The sequence below is a fragment of the Hippoglossus stenolepis genome, chromosome 17 (assembly GCF_022539355.2).
Source record: "Hippoglossus stenolepis isolate QCI-W04-F060 chromosome 17, HSTE1.2, whole genome shotgun sequence".
Classification (NCBI taxonomy): domain Eukaryota; kingdom Metazoa; phylum Chordata; class Actinopteri; order Pleuronectiformes; family Pleuronectidae; genus Hippoglossus; species Hippoglossus stenolepis.
In genome coordinates this window covers 22,112,143-22,125,909 of record NC_061499.1, presented here as the reverse complement: position 1 = coordinate 22,125,909, position 13,767 = coordinate 22,112,143, and the positions used below count along the sequence as shown (strand labels likewise).

Here is a 13,767-nt window from a genome sequence, read left to right as displayed (position 1 = left end):
AGGTCCTCAACTGGCAGCTTCTTTAAATGGTACCCGAAAACGCCAGTGTCAACGTCTACAGTGAAGAGGCGACTCCGGGATGCTGGCCTTCTAGGCAGAGTGGCAAAGAAAAGCCATATCTGAGGCTGGCCAATAAAAGAAAAAGATTGATATGGGCAAAGAACACAGACATTGGACAGAGGAAGATTGGAAAAAGTGTTATGGACAGACGAATCAAAGTTTGAGGTGTTTGGATCACACAGAAGAACATTTGTGAGACGCAGAACAGGTGAAAAGATGCTGGAAGAGTGCCTGACACCATCTGTCAAGCATGGTGGAGGTAATGTGATGGTCTGGGGCTGCTTTGGTGCTGGTAAAGTGGGAGATTTGTACAAGGTAAAAGGGATTTTAAATAAGGAAGGCTATCACTCCATTTTGCAACGCCATGCCATACCCTGTGGACAGCGCTTGATTGGAGCCAATAACAAAATTAATATTTCAAATAAAAATATTTTTTTCTAACCTTGTCAATGTCTTGACTATATTTTCTATTCATTTTGCAACTCATTTGATAAATAAAAGTGTGAGTTTTCATGGAAAACACGAAATTGTCTGGGTGACCACAAACTTTTGAACGGTAGTGTATATATACTAGGGATGCACCGATATGGAAATTCTTGGCCGATACCGATATTTGTTTATTACTTGAATAATATGAAAAACAGAAAAAGTGTAACTTTAGATGCCATGGATGGACATAGACACCTATTCAGCCAAACATTTAACAGTATCACCAGGCCTACTCAAGACATCATCTCAACTGTAAACAGATGCTTGCAATGCAGCCTTACAAAGCACTAGCATAAACCCTTAGGGTAGCGTCATTCTCAAGCGCAGCCGCCTGGCTGTTCACACCGGACCCGCATTTCTCCGCGTCGGTCAGCCCGCGATTCTCCGCTTGTTGTTGTATGTAACCCGTTCAATGTCGGGTGTCGGGGTAAATGACGTATTCTCCAAGCAAGCCTTTAGCCCCCTCCTCTCTCTCTTTTTATCTATATGACTGCTTGTGTGGCTGTAGTGGATGGGCAGAGGGGGACATTTAATTATGTGATTGGGAAAATTGGGAAAATTAAAACTCCAGGACAACAGAAGGGAAATACAAAGTATGGGATGCATATTTGATCATTTATATCATATAAAATATGTCATTTATATCGTTTAAAATCATTTTTCAGTCTGTTTCCTGGTGCGATACGCCGCACGCCGAAACCATCGGTGAAGGGGGCTGGCGCGGCGTGGCGCATCGCAGCCCATGTGAACCGCACAAAGGTTTAACAGGGGGATGGGAGGCGCCTGGCTTTCCTTGGCGCTGCGCTGCGCGGCGCTTCAGCGCCCGGTGTAAACCCAGCGTCAGTGTACCATAATCTGGATGCCAGATTGGCAGGCTGCAGAAAACATACCAATGAACATCGGCCAATGTTATCGGTGAAAGTCAAGTTTATTACCGATACGCCGATGGCAGTAAACGAGGCAAATATCGGCCGCTACCGATATACGGCCGATACATCGGTGCACCACTAATATATACATATATATTTGTGTGTGTGTGTGTGCGGTGTGTGTGGTGCGTGCGTATGTGCGTTGCTGCGGCGGGCGTGTGTGCGTGCTGTGTGCGCGGCGTGCGGCGTTGCGTGTGCCTATTTGTTAACTTACTGTGGAAGACAGCCTGGCTCTGAGAGTGTTTATTGCTGCTGTATCCGTTCTTTCCATGTGAGTGAGAAGTAGGTAGGGAGGGTTGTTGGGAATGGGGGGGCTGTGAGGGTTGCTGGGCAGCCTGCTGCTGAGGTAGGGGTTGGGTAGGAGTCGGAGGTCGTGGTGCTGGGGTCATGACTTGAGCCTGTGGGGATGCAGTTTGGAGACGGCCATCACTGTGGCCGCCCTGTAGTGGCAGCATGGAACCAGAGCAGGTCACTGGAAAGACAACAGTTGAACACATCAGGCCAGACTTAACTATATGAAGTGTTTAGCTGCTTTCAGACATGCACTGAACTCCGGAGATCGTCCAAGGAGGTGTATGTGTGAACATACATTTTTGTTCCAGATTCATATAAGGTGAGTGTGACCTTTACCTTTGACCACTGAAATGCAATCACTTCATCTTTGAGTCCAAGTGACTGATCGAAAGTTAAAGACATTTCCTCAAGTCACTGTTGAGATATCCCATTCAAGAGGCCAAAAATATGACCCTTGACCATGCCATATCTCAAGAATGCCTCAAGGGAATTTCAGTTAGTTAAAGTGAACATGTGTGCCAAATTTGAAAGAATTCCCTTGAGATGTTCACAAGGCAAAACAAGTGTTTGAGAGGTCACGGTGACCTTTGACCATCAAATACTAATCAGGTCATCCATGAGTCAAAGTCAATTGTGCCAGATGTAATGAAATTCCCTTAAGACAATCCTGATAAATCACATTCACAGGAACGTGAGGTCACTGTGACCTTGACCATTGACCTCGAGGCACCAAAATATAATCACTTCATCTTTAAGTCCAAGTGAATGTTTGTACCAAGTTTGAAGAAATTCCCTAAAGCTGATCTTGTTCAGGAAAGACAAACATATATGGTGAGGCCACCGTGACCTTGACCTTTGGCTACCAAAATTAAATCCAAGTTCAAGTGAGTGTTTTTGCAAAATGTGAAAGGATTCCCTCAAGGCTTTCTGGAGACATCGCATTCACAAGGCAAACAATTTGCTTTGAGGCCACCGTAACCTTGACCTTTGACCACCAAAATCGAATCAGTTGAGTCCAAGTGAATATTTGATTATAATTTGAAGAAATTCCCTTGAGGCATTCTTGAGATATGGCATTCACGAGAATGGGATGGACGGACGGACAACCCGAAAACATAATGGCTCTGGCCACTGACTGCCGGCGCGGAGGCATCTCTGGATGACGAAGCGGAGCCACACTCGTAGAAGAAACAGATGAAGATCTCGAGAGAGTTTTTCCGAACAACATGTCTGAAAAGTCTTTGGAGTGCACAGTACAACAACATTTTTGTTCCGTCAGTCTGTCTGTCTCACAGTCTCAAGAATTAAACAATTCAATTAACCCAACTATCCGCTAAATTTCCTTTAAGCTGCACCAAATTGCATACATTTAGTCCCGTAAACATGCCTGATTTCTTTTCATCAAGACCTATGATTTACTCGTTCAGTATCAAAACATTTTTTGAAAATGCCCAAGTTATTGTGTAAAGTATCAAACAAACGCAGATGAAAACATAACGTCCATGATAGATGTAAGATGTAAATGAGGAGCTGACCTTTGGGTGAAACAGGCAGGTTAGTGTATCTGCTGACAGGTGGGGGTCCATGGGGCTCAGACGACAGCTGTTGGGGAGGCAGGGGTTGACCATAGTGGTCTGGAGGAGGCAGCTTCAGGGCTGTTTGATGGTCAGACAGAGGCATGCCAGGTGGAAGGTCTATCTGTATACAGTCATGGATGTATTCCTCTTTGATGAGGCCGACTGGTGCAGCTGCAGGAAGTTTGGGTCAGAAAGGTTTCAAAAAAGTTTCAAAAGTTTATTATGAATATTTACAGTGATTTACAAGCATGCACAGACATTCAATGAATACAGCACCAAATCTAGTGTTATATCTATATTGGGATAGAATGACTATGTGTATTGTATGCACTGTAAAGGCAAGTTTTTATTAGAATGAGCAAAAAATTTGAATCCAAACACCCAGCCTCTAAATACTATGGGTGGACATTCTTGCTACTCAGGTAAATAACATTCAACATTATAGAAGTAATAGATAAAGGGACTATTCGTTACTTATAGTTAAGTTTGGTTAATTCTCTTTTAAGTTCTGCCCATTTTGTATGCATTCATGTTTTTCTTGGTTTGTTTGTTTCTAGCAGGTTTTAAATTCTCCTTGCCCCACATGCCCTTTTCCTCAAACTCCTCAAAATAATTCTTATTTTGTAATTCTGACAAAGTATAGGATTGACCAACCATAATTACAAATTCAATCCCTCCATTCCACGTGTCGAAGTGTCTTTGGGTAAGATACGGAACCCTAAATTGCCCCTAAAGGCTGTGCCGACAGTGTGTGTTATGTATGATAGATGCTCTGAATGAATGTGTGGTTGTGAATGGCAAAACTGTACTGTACTGTAAAGCATTTTGAGTGGTCATCAGGTCTTGAAGAGACAATATAAAATACAGACCATGACCACACCAAAGGAGAGTAGGATTAGACAACTCAAAGCCGAAGTGCTAATCTACTCACATGGAATTGCTCCTGCTGAACGAGAGCCGCACACATTTCTCTCCTACAGCTGAGTGGCCATATGTTACTACATAAAGTCCTATTATATCATATTTTATTCATAAACCATGATTTGGAGAATGTGACATTATAACTAAATACTGTTTGTAGAGCAGCAACAATAATATTCACAACAGCAGAGACACTATTATTTTTAATATGTCACTGAAAACAATTCTAAGATGTCCGAAACTAAATTATTTCCCTGAGTGAAGTTTAGAGAGAAAGAAGAACAAAGACACTAGTCGATATCAGCCCTTCCTCCTGTCCTCTGTCTTCCTTCCTGTGCTGCTGCTGTGATTCACTGTCTGGAGGTCCCACATGTGGTGGTGGTGGGGTGTCTCAAACAGTAGTCAAGTTTACAAGAGTTCACCAGATTCATGAAAAACCAACATAATATATAACAATAGAGCAATTAGCTATTAGTGTAATTTCCGTGCGGTGGGTGTGTAAAACATGTTGCCTGCAGCCCGTGGACCAAACCGTTGAAACTATCCCTTTTCTACATGTTTGTTGAATAGGTGGTTTGATAAGGTTTTTAATGGACCTTTTACTTTTATGCAACCAAAACTATCAAGCACTGTTGTTGTCAACCCAAGTTAATATCACTTCACCTGGTGCACTGTGTCCACCACAGCATTTCTGATCATTCTGTGTGTATGTGAGTTTGGGTGTGCATTTTCACTCCTGCCCCAGGAGAAGACAGAGAATCAGGGCAAACGGGATCAAATTGAGGTTTAGTAATAAAATATGATCAATTATACATATCATTAGAATTGAAGGCCACAACAGATAAAACCCTGTTACCTTATGCAGTTGTGGTAAATACAGGACAAGAGCCCTGCACTATGAAGCAGTGTTTGCATTTGTCGGGGTAAATTCAGGTTTAATTCAGAGTTTTCAGTCCTACACAGCTAGTTCACTTCTTATCGGGGTAAATAACCATGGTAACCAGCTAAATGGCTACCCTGCTCTGGAGGAGGTTAAGTTCAAGATAATAGACCAACCCCTATAAAAGCACCACCTACCGACCAATAAAATTCTTTGAAACATGACATCACTGTTGTTATAGGATCCCGTGGAACTCAGTGCGCAGATTGATGAAGGGTCTCTGAGGAGGGCAAGGGTCTTCAGAGACCAGCAAAATCCTTTTACCTACTCTAAAGAGTATCTTTAAGAAACATAAAGATTGTCATTGAAGAGAATGATCTACCTTCGTCACCTGCTAGAGTCGTACATAACTAACCCCACACTTGGAGCGATGCGCTCACAGTACCACAGACTGTAAGAATTCCCCTATGTTTCTTTGATTGCGGAAGTTACTTGTACACTAGGGGTGATGCTGGTGAGTCCACCAGGCTTGCACCTCAAAGAATAAGGCTAAAACTGTCATACACACAATGAGAATATATGTAAATACCATATTATATTGGCCTTTAAGGTCCTGTGGCCAATTACAGACTTAATGTACTTTGCACAATCCATTCTCGAGTGTTTATTTACAACGTATAGCACAATCCTTTCCCTGGTGCTTATAATATTTTTGTATAATGTTTCCTATTTTCCAATTTTTTAAATATATACTTGCACAAACACACCAAAGCAAATTCCTTGTATGTGTAAACCTTCTGGGCAATAAACCCTGATTCTCATTCTGATTAATGTAATGAAGATGTAACTAAATTATAGTCAGATCTACTCTTGCCCAAATGATAATGATTATAAAAACATTAATTTACACATTCTCACAATCTGTGATTTTTGGCCAGCTATCCTTGTCCTGCATTAAGCAGCTATAACTGTGTTGCTTTTAGCCTGGATAATGTGTTTGTACTACATATATTTTCTTAATAGTTTGCACCTCGTCTGTGAAAATATATCGCTTGTCCATGTCAGTGATTGGTCATATGCAGTGAACACCTTCCCTTTTATGTGCACACGCCGATATCTAGATTAGGAAAACCTGGGTTGACTTACCAGGTTGATAACCAACGTCGTGGGACCTCTTAGCCTGACTGGGCTTGTTAGGTTAAATTAAGCTGGATAGAAAGATTGCCTGGGTTTGTTGAACTCACTTTGTAGTAAAGGCCCCGGGTTACTGTTTGACCCTCATAAAGTAACTGGCTGGACTTCAATGAGTAGTTGGCTATGTGGCCGACAGTTGGCACATGTGGAAAGCAGTGGCTCTGTCCCTGTGTTTGCACTTAGACTTGACCATAACATACATGAGTGTTGACATGACAATTAACCTGAATGAAGCCATGATGTGATGCTGTAGAGTATAACTCACCTGTGTTTTGAAGGCTGAGACCAACTGTTAGAGAAGACAGAGAAATCAAAGATTTACTGTTATACATAAAATGAAGCATCAGAGTTTGTTAAACTATACTTGCTTTTATGTTTAAATGATCAAATTAGCACAGAGATTGTAAACCCCACTCAGAGTTGTTGAGAATATGAATCTGACCTACCGATGCCTGGAGACACTACCCTCTCATAATGGTAGGGGTTGACACACACATTGTCATACTTCAGGTCAAAGGCATACTGGCAGAACTTGACATGCTTGAGTTCATTCTTGTGGAGGTCAGGCCAGCGCCACAGCCTTGCATAAATCACATGAGGAAAACCTTTCCTCCCTGCCACCTGAGGAGAGAGCACAGCATCATTACAAGTGTTAAACAGTCTTATTGACTTTATCATTCATCCATCAGTGGACTGTATCTTTTAAGATATTCTGTGAACTCTCAGATGTCTACCAGCTGTCTGTCTGAATGCTTGGGACACATCGAACAATTATGTCTCCGCAGACTGCCATAGCTTGGGCAAGATGGGGAACCACCGACTTTCTTGTTAGTGGGCGACTAACCTCCTGAGCTACAGCTGCCCTTTTATGCAGTTTATCCTTTAAAATAAGTAGCGGTGTCTGTGTGTCGTGCTGAGTAACCTCTTGTGTTACTGATAAAACTTTTTGTGCCATGACTTTTTGCACATCATTATTTATGTGTGATGGAGAGAGACTGTTCTGGAAGATTTGGCCTGATTGGGAAGCACCAGCGAGCACACACAGACTTTATAGCTTCTATACATGTACTTCATCAGACGGATTATATAATTGTTTGTGAAATTACACAAACTGTGCAGAATTTAGCTTTTTTCTTGATATGAGGGCTGATTAAGTATTTGCACCGTGTGTAGTGTACACATTCACACGTGTAAGTCACTTACTGCATAATACCATGATTGTGTACAGTGTATATAATTTAGGGCTAAGAGCTAAGTGTTACAAAGTGTAAATACAATTGTTATAAATAAAATGGTATGCATATTTAAAAATAAGATGTTTTTTGTTCTGTTTCACACAGTCCTTATTGTTAACAATCTCTCATTTTTTTCCACAAGAACAAAAAATCAGAACAACAACATACTGCTGCTCCTATGGGGCTTCGGTAAGTCCATAAGGTTCAATAGTCACTCAGCGCTTTTTTTTAGTTAATAGACGAACACTCACTTTATTATACTATTGACAGATTCTGGTAGTATTCAATGACGTGTTCACACTAGAGAATGACCAGAGTAAATATTGTGTGGTACTGCTAGAGGTCTGCTAGCAAGTTTTTTCTCTCCACAGTCACCAAAGTGCTTGCTCATTGTGGGAACTGTTGGGTGTAGTAGTGGGGTGTGATCAGCGTTGGCTGCAGGAGGAAGAGAGTGGGGATGTGGCTCTGGGAACAGTACCATAGAGGGAGTTTGATTGTACACAAGTGTTCTGTGTTGGCTAATCACTCTATCCCCTTTATCAGCAGTAGCATGCTGGGACTGAGGAGGGTTCCAAAGAAGAGAACTGTGTGTGTATGTGTGTATGAGAAATAGTCTGCAAAGACGTAATAATAAATCACAAGCTAGCCTGTACCTTGAGAGTCTGGCGCTTCATTGACGTGGAACCTGTGGGATACAGTAGCTACTGTAAATTGGGTTTCTCTATCATTTTTAAGGTCTTGACCTTCAATGTAAAGAGCCTTGAGATAATGTATATTATGATTTGGTGTTATACAAATAAAATTGAATTGGTAAAAATCCATTACATCATCTTTTACTTGATCCAACACAAAACATAAATCCATTGTGGATTTACTACAACCAGTGACAGAACTAATCTGGTTCTTATCGATGAGTGTTTGGTGAACATTTGTCAGTGTGCATTTAAGCAGCCCTTCAGTCCAAAAACAGCTCTGCACTAAAACAATGCAGGAGACTCTGTTGGTATAGTTGTGTCGTTTCAGGTACCATGAGACATGAAAAAAGATTAAGGAAGCAATAGATTCTGAGCTGTTTATGATGCTGTCATAAAGGTCTTTACAAGTCCAGTCGTCAATTCAGCACAGTTCCCTAAGCCTTTTTCAGATATGACCTCCGGGGAAAATCCGGAGAATTGGCTACGTAGTGTAACTAGAGTTTGCCTTTCACACATGCACAACACAGCGGGAGGTTCTCTGCACATACGCATTAACAACAGCAACAAATCCTCTGCATTATTCAGGCGAGAGATTTTGTTTACAGCACCCAAACACCATCGTCAGCTCTTATCACCACAAACTCTCTAGACATTTTTGTCGGTGTCTTCTACTGTGTCACCGTTTTTTGCGTCATCAACCCCCCCACCCGCACGCCAGTGCAATCCAGTGGGGAATAACCTGCTGTGTTTACACATCGGATTCTACTGGATTTCTACTGACTTTTTACTAGGTCAGGCGGACAAAGTCCACAGAGACTATGGAGCGTCTCACTCTGACATTTGCGTTCACACATGCACCGCCTCCAAAGAAAATACAGAGGTTCTGCAGAATCTAGTGCATGTCTGAAAGCAGCTCTAGTGAAAATCATTTCATCCTGTGTCACCACGGCCATAGTGTAAAAGGTGGTGGTGAAGTGTTTGAGTCCACAAAACACTTTTGGAGTTTCAGGGGTTATCTCCCCTCTCTCATCATGGGCAACGTGAGATCACTGGGGAACAAGATGGAAGAGCTAGCCCGGAGCCAAAGGGAGTGCAGTCCGATGATCTTTTCGGAGTAATGGCTACACAGGGACGTTCCCGACCAAAACGTTAACATTGAGGGATTTCAGATGGTTCGAGCCGACAGGTATTGCACCGAGAGCGGTAAGCGCAAAGAAGGGGGGCTTGCTGTTTTTGAAAACAACAGATGGTGCAATCCTGGTCATATTATAATCAAGGACTGTATTTGTCGCCTGGACATTGAACTGTTGGCTGTGGGACTCCGTCCATACTATTTGCCCAGGGAAATCTTGCATGCTATTGTGGTGGCTGTGTACATTCATCCGTCCGCCAACCAGACGTCGGCAAGTGACATCATCCACACCGCCATAGTTGAACTGCAAACTGAACACCCGAATGCCCTCATCATAATCTTGGGGGACTTCAATCATGTTTGCATGGATAAAACAGTTACAAAATTCACCTTGTACGTCACCTGCAAAACCAGAGGGGAAAGCACCTTGGACCTGCTGTATGCTAACTTTAAGGATGCATACGGCTCTTCCACCCTCCCCCCTCTGGGGAGATCAGATCACAACTTATTGCATCTCATGCCCTGCTATGTGCCTCTGGTGAAAGTCGCACGGACAGGACATTGATGGGTTTACAGAGTGCATCACGGATTATATAAACTTCTGTGTGGACTGCACTGTCCCAACAACGACTGTCTGCTGTTACCCAAATAACAAGCCATGGGTAACAAAAGACATCGAAGCCATCCTTAATGAGAAGAAGAGGACTTTCAGAGGTGACAACAGGGAGGAGCTGAGGACTATTCAGAGGGACCTGAATATCAAGATCATGGAGGAAAAGGACAGCTACAGGAGAAAGCTGGAGGGGAAACTCCAGCAGAACAACATGAGGGAGGTCTGGTGTGGAATAAAGACCATCACCGGCTTCAGACCAGCTAGCGGCAGAAGAGCTGAGGGAAGCTTGGACATGGCCAATGAATTTGATCTATTGTTTAACAGATTTGATACAGCAGCCCCTGCCCCCCCTAACTCTACTGCGGTCTGTCTCCAAACACCAATCCTCCCCCCTCCCCCTGACTGTCCCTCAAATTGCTATGAGGGTCCCCCTCCCCCTTACACCTCCTCTGGCTCACAAGCTGACTGTCTTCTTCCTGACGACTCCAACCCTCCTCCTCCCCAGCCTGCATCCTCTACAGTGTCCTTCACACCTCACCATATTAGAGGACAGCTGAGGAAACTCCACTTAGGCAAGGCAAGGCTGCCTAAGTGGAGTCAGCCCTAAGGTGCTCAAAGCCTGTGCCCCCCAGCTTTGTGGAGTGCATGTGTCTTCAACATGAGCCTGAGTCTTCAGAGGGTCCCTGTGCTGTGGAAGACATCCTGCCTCGTTCCTGTGCCAAAGACGCCGCATCCCAGTGGTTCCAAGGACTACAGACCGGTGGCACTGACGTCCCACATCATGAAGACCCTGGAGAGACTCGTCCTGGAGCAGTTTAGGGCCATGGTCAGGCCACACATGGATCCCCACCAGTTCGCCTACCAGCCCCCGCTAGGAGTTGAGGACACCATTATCTACCTGCTGAATCGAGTCTACGCCCACCTGGACAAGCCGGCTAGCACTGTGAGGGTCATGTTTTTTGACTTCTCCAGTGCTTTCAACACCATCAGGCCAGCTCTACTGTGCGAGAAACTCACAGCGATGCAGGTGGATGCCCCCTTCGTGTCCTGGATTGTGAACCAGCGACTGGCAGACCACAGTATGTGCGCTTGTATCACTGTGTGTCTGACAGAGTGGTCAGTAACACCGGGGCCCAACAGGGGACGGTCCTCTTTACCTTCCTCTTCACCCTCTACACCACAGACTTCAGCTACCAGACAGAGTCCTGCCATCTCCAGAAGTTTTCTGATGAATCTGTAATAGTTGGATGTATCAGCAAGGGTGAGGATGCTGAATACAGGGCTGTGGTGGGTAACTTTGTCGCATGGTGTGAGCAGAACCACCTGCAGCTCAACGCAACAAAGACATAGGAGCTGGTTGTGGATCTGAGGAGGGTCAGGACACCGGTTACCCCTGTTTCCATCCAGGTGGTCAGCGTGGACATTGTGGAGGAGTATAAATACCTGGGAGTGTTCATAGACCATAAGCTGGACTGGGCTAAAAACACTAATGCCCTCTACAAGAAGGACCAGAGCCGCCTCTATTTCCTGAGGAGACTGAGGTCCTTCAACATCTGCCGGACTATGCTGAGGATGTTTTATGAGACTGTGGTGGCCAGTGCTCTCCTGTTTGCTGTTGTGTGCTGGGGCAGCAGACTGAGGGTTGCAGATGCCAACAGACTCAACAAACTGAACCGCAAGGCCAGTGACGCTGTGGGGGTGGAGCTGGACTCTCTGATGGCGGTGTCAGACAGGAGGATACTGTCTAAGTTACACGCCATCGTGGACAATGTCTCCCACCCTCTCCATGACGTGCTGGCCAAAAACAGGAGCACTTTCAGTGCAACACTGAGACCAACAAATTGCACCACAGAGCGCCAAAGGAAGTCATTCCTGCCTGTGGCCATCCAACTATACAACTCCTCCCTCTGATTGTCAGACACTCTGAGTCAACAGACTGGACTCATTACAATGCCAGCAATCTCCGCACATATCCATGCTTGCACTAAATACTCAATGTACAGAACGCACATATTGTATATATTTCATATTTTATTTTATTTTATTAGTTTAAATTTGTATATGTTTATATTTCTACTCTTGCATGGAGCTATTGTAACAAACACAATTCCCCCCTTGGATCAATAAAGTATTTCTGATTCTAAATATAGAATTATATTGAACGTAAAGCAAATAAACTACAAAAACATAATAAGCCTGCTTATGAGAGGAGGACTGACCTGCAGCCGTCCATCCAGTGTCCTCTGGATGGTGACGCACTTGCTGGGATGGACACCATTGGTGGTAATCGCAGTGATGAGCGAGTCCAGCTCATCCTTCTTCTCCTTCAGCTTCTTCACCAAGCTTTCGATGGCACGTTTGGCGAAGCCCTCGTTCTCTCCACCCTGCCGATGGCACATGAGGCTGTGGACGATGCTGAGACAGGCGTCATTGCTGCTTGGAGGGTTCACTGACATGATGCTGCTGCCACAAGACACAAGAGGAACACTCCATATGCTTAATGAACATATGCATAGACATGCACAGCAACAATAACAACAACAATATATCTATTTAAATATATTTCACTAGGTTTTTTCTGTCTCAGATAGTATGGACAAAAATAATTGTCACCAGTTTGGAAAATTGGAAATTTAGGAAAAGGGACATGTGATGCTGGATTCAAACACTCGGAAAATAAAGGAAGTAGAGGAGATACTAGTCCAAACTCGAAAAACTCTGTTCAACATTATAGACAGAGAATAAGTACATGGAAAGTTTAACACAGAAAAACTTAGCAGAAAAGGCCAAGAGTAAGTGGTTAGTAAGACTTTAATAAATCCAGTGAAATTCATAATAATCCTCTAGTACCAGTGTCTCCTAAGCACAGTAAGGACAGAGACACACCCTACAAACAATCAAAGGACACAAAACCTGCAATCCTGGTGTGTCTTTTTGGCCCAGTTCAGACTGGTATTAACATCTGTCCTGAGTCCATTACAAGTGGACAGCTGTAAGTACAACAATTCACACCTGGCATTAAAATATCAAAATATCAGATCTATATGGAAATAAGTCATTTCTGTTCACAAAGACTAAGTTATGTTGTTGTCAGTCTGCTTATACAGATTAGTCTATTGTCAGTTTGTGTGTGTGTGTGTGTGTGTGTGTGTGTGTGTGTGTGTGTGTGTGTGTGTGTGTGTGTGTGTGTGTGTGTGTGTGTGAGAGAGAGAGCGAGAGAGAGAGAGAGAGAAAGATACATTTTGTGTGTCAGTGTGAGGATGAGAGATAGAGAGAGGGAAAGAGTGTAGCCAGGAGTGGTTTGGTGAAGCAATGCACATAGCTTTACAATGAAACATGATAGTTTGACTAGTGTGACTAGAGCAGACTGTGTCACATCTGCGACTACAAGCAGAGGACTTTGGCAGAAAGGTATTCTCAGGTTAGTCACCCAGAAGTCTGCATTAAAGAAAACAACACAGGAGAAAATTAACTGATCCTCAATCTGTGGCTGTTGCGTCATCCCCCTAGAGGGAACCCTATTACGTGACTGGAGGCTGAAGCACAAGCAGGCAGCAGCATGTCAGCAGCCGGTCAGCGACCTGTTGCTGTACTGAAGTAAACTAGAGATGACCACTATGGCGAAGACCGAAGTATCAAACATTGTAGAAAATGAAAAGGGTCGGATTTTCCAAAGAAGCAGATTCTCAAGGAAATGTGAAAGACTACAACAAGTAAATATGTAAAAGGACCAGAGGAAGAAACACCA

The 13,767-nt window shown here is 43.7% G+C and overlaps 1 protein-coding gene across 6 annotated transcripts in view; it reads right to left on the bottom strand.

Annotated features, from left to right (window-relative positions):
- Positions 1-13,767, bottom strand: part of smad10a (SMAD family member 10a) — a 29,344-nt gene that overhangs the window by 10,907 nt on the left and 4,670 nt on the right. For 3 of the 6 annotated variants that reach the window (XM_035182419.2, XM_035182418.2, XM_035182416.2), the window contains exons 3-7: positions 12,239-12,482; positions 6,791-6,965; positions 6,610-6,633; positions 3,308-3,520; positions 1,693-1,950 (exon numbers count right to left, since the gene is read on the bottom strand). In XM_035182419.2, the coding sequence (XP_035038310.1) occupies positions 1,693-1,950; positions 3,308-3,520; positions 6,610-6,633; positions 6,791-6,965; positions 12,239-12,482 (914 nt within the window). Of the gene's footprint in view, positions 1-1,692; positions 1,951-3,307; positions 3,521-6,609; positions 6,634-6,790; positions 6,966-12,238; positions 12,483-12,932; positions 13,010-13,767 lie in introns of all 6 variants that reach the window. The other 3 variants (XM_047344128.1, XM_035182417.2, XM_035182420.2) reach the window with 2 other exon arrangements.